The sequence below is a fragment of the Chrysemys picta genome, chromosome 1, assembly GCF_011386835.1.
Source record: "Chrysemys picta bellii isolate R12L10 chromosome 1, ASM1138683v2, whole genome shotgun sequence".
Lineage (NCBI taxonomy): Eukaryota > Metazoa > Chordata > Testudines > Emydidae > Chrysemys > Chrysemys picta.
Window position 1 is genome coordinate 89,408,624 of NC_088791.1, and position 13,596 is coordinate 89,422,219.

A 13,596-nucleotide genomic window follows, 5' to 3' on the forward strand; every position below is an offset into this window, starting at 1 on the left:
GTAACCAGTAGAATTCTCTTCAGAGTAACTTTAAAAACTACCATTACTTATACTGCAATACCATGCAAAGGTCATGGTAAGAATCAGGGCCACCTTTCACTAGGCTTTGTATAAATATTTAGTAAAACAGAGTCCCTGCAATCTACATTATTGAAAAAATAAATGTAGCAACAAGTTGTAGCCATTGCTAACCCAAGCTACCCAATGGTCTTTTTTCATTGTAACCCACCTCCTCTCTTTCTCGTGTCATGAAGCTTCAGAGTTAAAAGCCCATTGAGATGCATGAAGCAGTTCACAGCTCGTAGACTGTAAACTCTCCTAAGGCAGCAGAGCCACTGTCTTTTATTTGGCTGCAAAGTGCCATGCACATTTATGGTACTACATAACTAATCAATAAAAATCATCTTCGCTTCTTCCTCTGCTGGCTTATTCGGAAGCAGGAAACAGAACAAATCTTTGTTCCTTTTTATGACAACTCTTAGAAGGCTGGCATTTCCCAGAATGCCAGCCAAATGAACATGTATGTAGGTGGCCAAATATAGCTGCCATCCCCAAAGGGTTAATACCGAGTGAAGATTACAAGAAAAAAAGGATCAGAAAATTGTTAGTGATGCCAGTGATGTGCCAGTGCAGTAAGGGTAGATTATAGATTCACATATTCCAAGGCCAGATGGGACCACTGTGATCATCTAGTCTGCCATCCTACCTAAGACAGAGGAAGTTAGGGATAGGGTGAATCCACTCATTCTGCCATGAGTGCAGCAAAGCCCAAGAAGTTGCATCTCCCTTCGCTTGAGGGGACGAATCAAACCAAGAGCCTTACTCAGCACATTTGTTCCTCCTGTGTCTTAGCTGCTTAAATTCCTGACAGAACCACATTTTACTGCCGTTAATTCTGAAGAGCCGCATTACAAGTTTTTACTGCATTAACCCCTGCAGAGCCACGGAAGAGAGAGGATCCTGTGAGTCAAAGCTAAAGCGCATCATAGCCTCGCCATGTTCCAAACCACTCTTGTCTGAGCAGAGGTTTAAAAAAAGAGAGAAATGAAAGAAGAAAGGGGAGAGGGAGGAAGAGAATGTTTCAAACCCTGTTGATTTTAAACATCCATAGCTTCAAAACTACGGAACCAATTTTCTTCAAGCACAGTGGCTTGTTTTGAGGATCTCACTGAAACTTGAAAATCAAGCCCAGCCTGAAGACTGTACAATTTGTGCTGTAACTCACTGCCTGTATAAGGGTGAATAAGAAATTCCAGTTTGATTGTTATTATACATCTTAGTAACTAACAATTTATAATGATGTGCAGCGAGATCATCAAATGGCATAAAAGTCAGGAAATTCAGAGTTAAAAGTGAACCTTGACTCTAAATCTTGTGTTGTACAGTTCATAGACATATACTATATTATGCAGTGATAGAAAGCTCTGCAGATGTGCATCTAATGTTAACTAGAAAGGTTACTTTTACACTGAAGGCAGCACGCAATTCATGTATAGTAAACAGTCTCGCTGGAGAAGCAGTGGAGAAAGAAGTGCAATCTTATTCCATTACAGAATTCTGTTTTCCAAATAGGATGTGACATAAGCCAGGATTCTATGAGCATGTGAGATAAACCCTGCTTTACATGCAACAATACAGAGTTAAAGTTGCTGTGTGATTTTTAACTATGAATTGCCTGACTTTTGTCCAGCTAACTCAGAACCTCAGCTAAGGTCGCTTGAACAACACAATTGTGCTGCCACAGAAACAGCGGCACAATTTCCACCTTTTCAAGTTGCCACATACAAGCCTCTTTTTGTCACATAAATCCACACAAATATCACAAAAAATATTGTGTTAGTGTTAAGTGCCCTCCTACATGCTCCACTACTACCTCCAAGCCACGTGGCCAGAAGTTTCCCCTCCTACAGGTCTTTTAAGGTGCAAAGACGATGAGCCCTACTCCTGCACTCCTTAGGAGATCTGTAAATATAGAAGGTTCCCACCTGGCATTCTTCCTAACCTCCTCCTGAGCAGAGATCTGCTATAATGACCACACAGCCCAGCAAAACACTTGGGCATGTGCTTAACTTTAATCATGTGAGTAGCAGTCCATTGACTTTAATGTGGCTAGTCACATGCTCAAAGTTAAGCACGTGCTTAAGTGCTTTGCATATCTGGGGGCCTGGTTGTATAACTTTGGTTTAATGTGCTGCACAGCCCATGGGGCCTTTGCCTTAACATTTCATTAACTTCTTACAAAATTGTAAATACATGTAAAACCTAGACAATCTACATTAATTTACCAGGAGCTAGATGGCCATTGCTTTGTACTTTATGTCAATTATGAGATGATCATTTTCGTGCTTTGCTTTACTAGGTTCTTAGGCATTTTCAACCAATGTATAGACCCTATTTATTTTCTTAAATTTATTTTTAATTAATTTTTCTCATCTCCACAGGCATTATTTATATGCACTGCTGGCCTTTCACATTTGCTTTCCATTCATATACAGTAGTAATAGAATAAAATGTGTGTGTAGCTAGCGGATTATTTCCAACATTATTTCATTTATGTTCTGATTTCTGTATGTATTGCCTTCAGAAAACTGAAATACAGCAGCCACTTGTTTCTCCAAGCCCATCTGAAACACTTATGATCAGAAATCGGGTTATGTCCCCTGATTAAAGCCAGGAAAAACCCAGGCCCAGGAGCTGGATGCAGAACTCTGAAGCAGGGACATTTGGCAAGAAGGCAAACAGCTACAAGAGGGGTAGACCCTATCGGTGATTTACCTCCCTGGAAGAGGAGAGACCCCAGAACTGTTAGATTTCTATTGACCTCACTAAAGTAGAAGCTTGGACTTTGAGCACTTACTGCTAGTTCAAGCAGGCCACAATTGCTGAGTTGTCTGTCCAGACTAGGACTTCCTGGCCTGCATGAAAGAAAGACTCCGTGAGGGCAAACAGGGCCTTCCCAATGGCTCCTAAATTGAGAGCAATGATTGGCAGCCTTGAGTATGAATCAGAGGGCAAGATTCGCTGCTGCTGTTCTGACCCCTTTGTGCTGCTCAGATCATGTCACAAAGGAGCCAGAATCTGACCACAGCTGCTAAGCTGAACATCCCCAGATAGAGGGGAATTTTCAGCCGGCATAAAGCCCTCAGAGTTGGCTCCGACACCAACTGCCCCAACAGTCAGAGGATGGAGGGGCACAGCAGGTGGGTATGCCGGATTGTGAGGACAAATGGAGAGAGGTGTAAGATGTGCTCCACAGTGCCAATTCACAGCTGGCACATGGTCCCATAGGGACCAGATGCTGCCTATCACCATGACAGCAGTGGCCCCTACGCTTCTTTCATTTACACTGCAGATGGAGTCACTTGAGAAGCTGGGAGCTGTAGCCAGATTCCAACTCTCTTATGTAGTGTCAAGCAAATCTTAGCTCAGGAGAGAATTTAGCTCAGTGCACCTGTCAGGTGTCCTGGTCTCACAGGCTGAGCTGGCCTTTTAAGAAAGTTGAGGACTCAGCTGCACCTGGGCCAATTTTGGCTTGCCTCCCTGATGACCAAGAGCCAGGACTGCTGTGGGGCACAAAAAGAGGAGTCCTGGGAGAGGAAAGAGGATGGTTGCTGAAAGCTGCCTGTTCCTACTCCTGCAAGCAGGGCTGTAACAGGGAGGGATAGTGTTGCTGCTGAAGACACCCAAGAAGGGTGTGATGTGGCTGAAGAAGTGCTGCTGCCGAGGGAGTGCTGTGGCAGGGAGAAGAGACAATACCCTGGAAGGGATAGACTTTGGGGTTTGGCCAGAGGGCCCAGCCACCTTAGCAACCTGGCTATGTCAAAGACTGAGAGAACATAGTTCATGTGCAACCTGCAGCTGGATGGCCAGTCGAGTGTAATCCCCCAGGAACAGCCAGGAAGGAGGGTGCTGCAGGGAAAAGGTTGTTAATAAATTGTGCCCAGAGCCAAGGACCTGATCATAACTCGGGAAATCAACTGAACTTTCTATGTGATGATGAGAGTCTATTGTCTCACAGCTGGCCTCAGCTTCTCCTCGGTGAGCCCTGAAGAGTAAGCATTTCAGGTGGCTTGCACTGTGTTTTGTGCTATGATGCTCCTCTAGCGGGACTTCGCATCACCAGGACAACATCCTGGGTTCCACTAGCTGGACGAATCAGAAGGGCAGAGAATTTCCTCTCTAAGGGTATGAGCTAACTTGGACTCTTACTCAGGTGTTGCCCCTAATCCCTTTCTCATCCACACACAAAACCATCTCACCTGAGTTTAGTGGTGCTTTCAACCCAAGCTAGTTGGTGCATCTGGGGCTGTAGGCTAAAATTAGAGTGGAAGCTTTCACTCAGGTAGAAATCCACCCATCTTGCAGTGAGGACATAGGCTAAATCACTTGAGTGATGACAGTTCTCCATTCCCTTCCCACAATTCCCCTCTAAGGGACAGAGAAGTTCTCTTGCAATTGACACAATTGACTGGGAAAAAATCCTAGAATGGCTCAGCACAAAGAACCATGGGATATACCCTAAGACACACTAGGGCAAGTTCAGAAATAGTTAAGATTCAGTAATGTGAGTAAGTCTTTACTGTGGGGATGTGCACACCTGGGTAAGGCTTACCGGGTAGTCAGACCAAAGTAACAATCACCTGGTTAACGGCAGTGTAGACAGCTCCCAGCAGAGCAGTGTAGTTCAGCGAGTCGCCCATAGCCCGCTCTGAGTAGAGCGAGTGAATGGAAAGGTTAAATGGCAATTAGCGATTTCTTGGGACCTTTTTAAAAGACCATCCACACATTTGCTTAGGGGATTCTTGGAGCCAACATTTCCTTCAATGGATAGGGGATTTTCCTCCCCAAAATTGGCTACAACTGAATCTACTTTAGGGACCACAACACAGCACATGATTTTATCAACAGGAAGCCTTATCATTTGGAGGAATTAACAGATGAAGTATAGTGAGCAGCCCATGTATTCAATTTTGGACAGCTGGCTGGAAAAGAATACAACTGTCAAGCTTATTCTCCTCAGAGATAGCAGGGAACACATCAGCATCAGGCGCAGGAGAAAGGGGGGTGAACTTTAGAAGTTTGGTAAGATCCCTGCATAGCACCAGCAGGGCCTCTGAGGAAAAATGTTAGGAGAGGTCCTGAAGAAGACAGTCTCTACAAGACTGGGTCATTTAAATCCATATTATTAGGGGCTACTGGAGAGAGAGGTCTGGTGAAGCCAAACTTGAGAGTCTTGCACGGGGGGGGGGGGGACTTTTTGGCCCAAGGGCCACATCTGGGAATAGAAATTGTATTGCAGGCCATGAATGCTCACAAAATTGGGGCTGGGGTGTGGGAGCAGGTGAGGGCTCTGGTTGGGGGTGCAGGCTCCAGGGTGGGGCCAGAAATGAGAAGTTCAGGGTGCGTGAGGGGGCTCCGGGCTGGGGCAGGGGAATGAGGTGCGGGGGTGTGTGTGAGGGCTCCAGCTGGGGGTGCAGGCTCTGGGGTGGGACTGGGGATGAGGAGTTTGGGGTGTCGGAGGGTGCTCTGGACTGGGACCAAGGGGTTCGGAGGGTGGAAGGAGGATCAGGGCTGGGACAGGGGGTTGGGGCATGGGGAGAGGTTCAGAGGTGCAGGCTCCAGGTGGCACTTATCTCAAGCGGCTCCCGAAAGCAACAGCATGTCCCTTCTCCAGCTCCTACGCGGAGGCGTGGCAAGGCAGCTCTGAGAACTGCCCCATCCGCAAGCATCGTCCATTCAGCTCCCATTGGAGCGCTCAAGGGGGGCCATTGGAGTGGGGCCATTGGAGCGGGGCCATTGGAGCATATAGGAGGCAGAGGAGGGCCATGCCGCAGTTTCCGGGAGCCATGGGGAGCGGCCCCCGACCTTGCTCCCCAGCTGGAGCGGGGCAAGCCCCAGACCCCGCTCCTCAGTGGGAGCTCGAGGGCCGGCTTAAAATGGCTGACGATCCAGCCCGCGGGCCATAGCTTGCCCACCCCTGGTCCAGCACCTTTTCTAGAGCAGATCCTCTTATCCAAGGAGACACTATCAGTGGAAATGTCCTCAACAGTAATTGCCTTGAACTTGAATGATGATAGAAAGCCACAGCTGGTGATAGTCTTTTTTTCCTTCTTACTATATCTGACATGTTGGACTCCTGCACCATTAAGGTGGTGGGATCCTCAACCTACCATCTTCATGCTATTAAAGGCTTTTGCTAGCAGATCCAAGAAGTCTCAGAGAGGAATGGGAGGAAGGCCAATATCCCTTACAGTGACCAGGCCCTCAGCATTAGCTTGGGCTATTTTGTCCACTGACCCATGTCTTGCTAGAGGCACCTGTCCCTCTCCAGAAAATGGGACAGACTGGGAGGTTTTTGCTGCCCCAATGACTGCCAAGGACAAGATTTCAGTGGTTTGGCATGTTGGGGAAAGAGACTCCCAGAAAGCCTAGGTGCCCTGGACTCCTTGCAAGGATGTACATTTGTTCTCTTCTTGGCCTTCTGTGATTTGTCAGCTATTGTCTCCTCACAGTATCCCTCTGTCTAACCAACTGGGACAATGCAGCATTCAAGTCCTATTTAAACCCTGTATTGAGAGTGTAAGTGGGGCATACGTGATATATGAACTTTGTGGGGGGCCCTCTGCACAGGGGTGAATTTCAACCAGAGAGACTAGGGTATTTAATAACTGCTCAAGGACATATGTATTGCTGCTTGAAAATTCTGTCATTGGTTGCTTGTGCCTCTTCAGGTGTGAAGTGAATGAAAATCTATTAAAATGTAGTGCTAGCTTATTTACACAGAGGGCTTTTGGCTGAAGTAGAGCTTTCCTGGCCTCCCTCTCACTGGGCATTGGCAGGGTACATTGCAGAGTAAAGCCTGGGCCTGAGATGCTATGAAACCCCCTGAACTGTTGCTAGGCCAGTTTCACCTGGTTCCAGATTTTGTTGCAAAACTTTGCAATTCTAACCCTGATGCACCATCGGCACTGAAAGCCATGTTTGTGTGACGCCCTGATTAGCTAAATATGTTCTATCTTCTCTGCTCTGATAAATTGGGTTGTTGTGTAGAAAATATCCAAAACAATTATAAATGTATAAACAAAGTGGGGGGAAGAGAACCCAGACCCACTTCATTCCAGCAACCCTACAATAACATCCTCAACAATGTGGGCAAGGTCTAGTGCCCTCCATGAATCTGAAGCTGTGTAATTTGCCTCAGAATCAACTTCATATTTTATACACACCTCCTCATGGGTGTGAAGAATATCTTAAAAATATGCACAGAGTGTGAACAGATGAGTAGTTGTCTTCCTGAGTCTGCGTGCATCCTGAAATAAGACTTGGAGGTGCACTCAGTTCAATGGGTTGTTAATGGTGAAACCTACTAACGATAAATTAATGGCAACACTTAACTGTTTTAGTGATGATCCATTAAGTAGAAACTTCCAGCTAACAATGCCCAGGCTTTCTCTGGTGTCAAAAGCCCCAATTATCCCTTACCCAGCTGTCAAAACTTCCAGCTTTCTGCCTGACTGCTTCTACCCTGCAGTAACATGTTGTCAATACAAAAAAACTGTGGCACACTGAAATGTGAGAATGTGGAGGCAGCATGAAACAAAGTGAAGATATTATCAAAACGAACACCACGAGGGCTACTGTACAGATTGGGGTTATTCATTGATGTATTTCATTCCATTAAAAATGCTGTTTTAAAAAAATGTACATGAATCTGTTACAGAACTTCCAGGCTGCTGCACAGAAGTATTGTCTACACTAGGGGACCTGGCCCCAGAACTGAGTCTATCTTGTCATGGAATAGACGGGGCCTTGACTATAACAAGCCAGGTTTGCAATAACAAGCCAGTGTGTACAGTCAAGTTCCCACTAGCCACCATATGATAACAAAAGGGTTTGCAGCCTCATGCTTAGAGGCCACCCTACAGCAATAAAGCAGTTTGAGCAGTCCTTGGTTGAATAACGAACTCCAGGCTAAGGAACGAGAATCTACAGCCGCATACTCATGAGTACCCATATAATAAAAATAAACCAGTGTGCACAGCTTAGTGCTCATAAACAACCCTACCCTAACAAACCAGGGAGCGCTGTCCTGCACACATGAGCAATCCTATCAGATCAAACCAACGTGTACCGCCCAGCGTAAGTGATTACTCTGAGATAACAAAAACCAGTGTGTGTAAACAAGGGATAGAAAACTGTTCAGAAAAGAAAAGCAGTTCTGTGTTGAGTTTCTAAGCATCTATTCATAACAGTGATCATTAAAATACAGTACCAGACCCTCCACTGGTGTAAATCAGTGGATGGACTAACGTCAATAGATCGATACTAATTTATACTAGCAGAAGATCTGGCCCACAGATTTTATAACATGATATCCAATACTGTTACCCCATTCGTTCTTTGCACAGTGCTTTGAACACGTAAAGTGCAACTATTTTTCAGTGATCAGTCTTAGCAGTATTTAACCCAGACACTGCATCAATGCATTGGTTGCCAATTAGAATGGTTTAGAGAGGGTGCAGCCCCTGCCATGGTGAAAGATGCTTTCAAATTTGGAGTGGATCAGTTACCTTTTTGTCGCTCAGTCCAGACACTTGGTCCACGTACTCCTCTTGGATCATGAAGGCGGCCAGGTTGGCAGTATAACTGGCCAGGAAGATGACAGCAAAGAAGGCCCACACAGACACCATGATCTTGCTAGTGGTACCTTTGGGATTCTGCACTGGCACGGAGTTGTTAAACACCAGACCCCACAGCAACCAGATAGCTTTGCCAATGGTGAAAGAGGGTCCACCTGGCTCTGGAGTGACCAAGGAACAAAACAGAGGCAGTGAAAACCTCAGGATAAGCAATCTGCAGTTCTACTTACTCATGCAACATGATCACTGGATTAATATTTCCATCTGTTCCCACAGCTGTAATGCACTCGCATCTGTCCTTGCAGCGGCACTAAAGCGCAGCCTCACTCTAAAAAGTGACTTTGTAATAAATGGCAGCATGGACTTCCATGTTTATCATGTCTCCAGGATTTTGTTGACAAATTAGTACAGTTTATAAGGAAAAAAGATGCTTTTTTCTAACTCCTAACTGCCCCCGGAATCTGAAAGTCAAACTGTTCCTTTCTGCTTTGGCCATCATCACTAGTAATAAAGATTCTGCCAGATGAATTCTGCCCTCTCTTACAGCTGCTCAACACCACCGCCCTCCAATTACTCCCTCAGGGACGAATGTGCAAACTAGAACCCTTAGTGGACTGGCCCAGGCATAAGTAAGTACCCAATCTGAAGACCACAAGCAGGGCCGGCTCCAGGCACCAGCACTCCAAGCATGTGCTTGGGGCGGCACCTGGAGGGGGGCGGCGCTCACCTGGGGAGAGCGGGGCCGCGGCCGGGCTCACCGCCCTCCCCCGGCGCTCCAGCCGGCCGGGGAGAGCGGAGCCGCGGCCGGGCTCGCCGCCCTCCCCCCGGCGCTCCAGCCGGCCGGGGAGAGCGGAGCCGCGGCCGGGCTCGCCGCCCTCCCCCCGGCGCTCCGGCCGGCCGGGGAGAGCGGGGCTGCGGCCGGGCTCAACGCCCTCCCCTACCGTGTTCCCCGCCAGGGGATGGGGGGCGGCGAGAGGCTTTTTTGCCTGGGGTGGCAAAAAAGCCAGAGCCGGCCCTGACCACAGGGTTGCACAAGTAGCCCTACAAATGGATCTTCCTTTGCCATTCTGTTGAAGATGCATGAGCCAGAAAAGAGCCCAGCTCTATCTCCCTGAGCTGCGTTGGCTCTGAGCGGCAGACACTTGTAAAAAAACAGTCAGATCTTACTTCTTCGGGAAGTCAGCAGCTCTGACTCTGAATCTGACACACAAGGAACAGATCTGCCATGCAAGAAGGGGCTATTTTTACATAGTCACTTTTCAGAGCAGAACCTCACTCTAACCATAACAAATACATCTGTGAATCACTCAGCTTATCATTTTGAAAACTCAGAATATGAAAACTGTAAGGTTCTTATGGCAACCTTGTCTTTTCCACACTGCATATACCAGACACAGTGCTAGAGATCTCTGAGATACAGACTGGAGTTTGCCGCCACAAGGCTGGGAGAGAGATTATAATTGGAATTATTCCAAGGGTTCTTCTCAGGAAGCAACTGTCCAAGTGGGAGCGCCACTACACATGTGACCCTCTGGTGTCAGCTTAGCTCAGCTAACTTGTATAGTAACAATATCTAGCTCCTATATAGCACTTTACAAGGAAGTCCATACGATTATCCCCATTTTACAGATAGCTAAACTGAGGCACAAAGAGGTGAACTGACTTGCCCAAGGTCACCTAGCAGAGTCCAGTGACCAAGTCAGGAATAGCACCCTGGTCTCCTGAGTCCCAGTCCAGTGCACTACCCACCAGGCCCACCGGTGTGGTATTGAAAAGGTAGGGCCATACTCCCACCTGCTGCATGGGTGGAGCGTCTAGTGCCAGCAGTGGTGCTACACTTAGATATAGTCTTTGTGCTGCTTATGATGACTAGGGCTGACCTCTGCAGAGGAGCACAAGGGAAGGAAGATTTCTTGCACCTTCTCTTCCACCCATGTCAGGCGAGCTACACCCTAGCCCTTCAAGAAAACTAATGGTTTTATTTAAAATATAACTTTAAATGCAAGTGGCCCAATTCTACCCTTGGACGTGCACACACAACTCCAGCTGACTCCAATGGGGATGTATCAGCTGGCAAAATTGGATCCTCCATATGAAATGGGACAAGTTAGCTATTGTGAGAAACATACATTTTTGCACTTCCTGGCTTTCTGAGTGCTTATAGCTGTAATGTTAATATGACATTAGCATGGTTTTGTGCATTGCGTTAATTTATTTTTAAGAGAAAAGAGGAGAGAGAGGCTAAGAATGGGATTTTCAAAATGTCCTCATAACTTAGGGGCGCAAGTCCCACTGATTATCAGTGCCTACGTCACTATGGGTCTGTCTACATTGTAATTAAACACCTGTGTCTGACCTGTGCCAGCTGACTCTGGCTAAGGGGCTGTTTAATTGCCGTGCAGACTTTTGGGCTTGGGCTGCAGCCCAAGCTCTGGGACCCTCCCACCTTGCAGCCCAAGTCCGAATGTCTACACTGCAATTAAACAGTCCCTTAGCCTCAGCCCCACAAGCCTGAATCAGCTGGCATGGGCGAGCTGCCTGTTTTTAATTGTAGTGTAGACATACCTGTAAGTGCTTTTGAAAATTCCACCCTAAAACACTAATCTCTCAACTGATTTCACAACTGCATTGTCAACCACAGAACCACACACTGATGGGGGTATCAAAGTAACCTTAACTAGAGCATTAGCGACCAAGCAAACACTATAACATATGCACCTGCCATCCACATCTGCACTATTACACACACCTGTACTAACAAAAACATCTGTCCGAACATGTAATATTTACAACTATTCAGACATATTATTAATTGCATCTGTCCATACAGCTAGTTTAATATCTGCATCTGGCTGCACAGCTGTATTAATATCAGCAGCTGATTGCACAGCTGTATTAGTCTCTCCCTTTAACCTCATAGCTATTTTCATCTGCCCATACATCTGTTTAGATATGTGCATCTGCCCATACATGCTGTCCACAGTTCAGTGTTATTAGAGAAGTCCCCACTGGCATAGTTATATTTAAGTCTCTGTCTGTATTTCCATTACAAAATCTTTTTTTTTTTTCAGTGCTGTCTAACTTGGTGGTATAAATCAGCTGGAGGCAATGGCTTGGCAGGCAAGTGAACATATTTTCAAACAAACATCTGAGTTCAGCTGTTGTTAAGGCCTTAGGTTGGGGACCAATTCATAATGGAGTGAGATTAAGGAGAGAGTAGCAACCTTAACTGCTGAGCATTCCATCTTTGCTAGTGCAAAAATCCCTCTCTGTCCTCTTCTCTGACTCATCTCTTCTTCTCCCAGGGAAGAAGGCTTTTGAGCATCACAGAGAGAGATCAGACTTGCCCTGCAAAATAACTCCTCATTCAGCCCCAGGAAAACCAATGTCTCACTTTCCCAGTCCTCTCACAACCTTTGGTCAACAAAAGAGCTTTAAATGGGGTGGGGACACACCCAGGTAATGGATATCAAGTCTGGGGAATAGAAGAATATAATGGGGAGAGTTTCTTTCTCTGGGCTTTTAAGTTTTACTTTTTTAAAGTGAAACGTAGCACTGATGAAAGGTGGACTGGCAGTTCAGGACCCTCTAATTATTCCAAAAAGGCTTACAGCAGGGCCAGTGCTAGATACCCATATCCATTTCCTCTTCCCGCCAGCTAGAAGTAGTTTGGAATTAGCACTCTATAGATGAAAGGCTCTACATAACTGTCTCCTGAGCCAAGCCGATTATCCATTATCCATACCCATTATTATCCTAAAAGTCATCTTCCCACCTCCCTCCCTTCCCTTCTTAGACAGAACACAGAGATCCAAGCGGCTGGATCCATGAGCGTGTGTAGGGGGAAAAGGAACTCCCATTGACTAAGGAGCCAGGATGAGAAGGGAGAGAAACTTGCAATGAAAAAGGCTCCTCTTACCTCTGCCATCAGCAAGGCACCGATTGTAACCTACAGGGCTGAAGTACTCAAAGACGAAGACAGCCACTGCAGAGATTATGAGCAGCATGACAAACATCATCACCCATACGTCAGCACTGAATGGTTCTGGGAAGGAGAGGAGAAAAACAGGGCACAGGGTGAAATGCCAGACACACCACAGCCAGCATTACTGTCCCACTCACAGGGTTCCATGTCGAGGGTGGGGATGGGGGGACTGCTTTGCATAGAATAGGAACTAGCTCCCAAACCTTCACGCCCCCACCTCAAATCAAGCCTCAAAGCTTCTGAGACTGGAAAAAGTTAGTTCATTTTTTATTCCATTTTCATCGCAGGGTCTGTAATTCCCAGTTCCACCTGGAACCAGGCCCAGACCTTATCAGATGCAATGATGAAATGCTCGTCCCATTAAGTCCTTCAGCCCATTTCTGGGGAACAAACAGGTTTGGATATGACTCAGCTAAGCAGCTTAATTTTGGGGTGCGTGCCTGAACCAAATTCTATCCCTGAAGTTTTTGCAGTTCAGCCAGAATTATGGCAGTGCTACCAATGTTCCAGCCTGCCGCTTGGCAATTGAGACCACCAGACTGCACTAGAAATGCTACAGTTCATGCCCTGTGAGTGTTTGACTGAAGCTGGCTTCTGCCCTTCTCCAAGCTTAAGGGGCAGTGATGGGGCTGAGCGAGTTCAGATCAAATATGATCCTGCTCCAACTTTCACTCAAAGTTTGAACCCAAACCTATTTGAAATTCAAAAATGTTGTGTTAATTTTGTTGCTGCTGCTGTTTTAAATTTCCTGGTGATATTTCAGGACCTGGCCAAAGCCAGAAAATACTGGAAAGCTTATAAGAAAAGCATTATCTCCTGAGATTCCCAGCCCAAAGAGGTTTAGATAATCTTCCTTAGGTACACGAGTAACTTCATATAGATAAGTGTTTGCAGAATCAGGGTCAGAGAGCAGACTGATCCTATAACTCACCTTTTATGCTTTGCTATATCTCAACATATTTTATAAAGCAA

General features: G+C 46.3%; 1 protein-coding gene across 5 annotated transcripts in view; it reads right to left on the reverse strand.

Annotated features, from left to right (window-relative positions):
- Positions 1-13,596, reverse strand: part of GRIN2B (glutamate ionotropic receptor NMDA type subunit 2B) — a 270,832-nt gene that overhangs the window by 23,935 nt on the left and 233,301 nt on the right. For all 5 annotated transcript variants that reach the window (XM_005308916.5, XM_005308915.5, XM_065562233.1 and 2 more), the window contains 2 exons: positions 12,559-12,684; positions 8,571-8,800 (listed from right to left, as the gene is read on the reverse strand). In XM_005308916.5, coding sequence (XP_005308973.1) covers positions 8,571-8,800; positions 12,559-12,684 — 356 coding nt within the window. The remainder of the gene's footprint in view (positions 1-8,570; positions 8,801-12,558; positions 12,685-13,596) is intronic.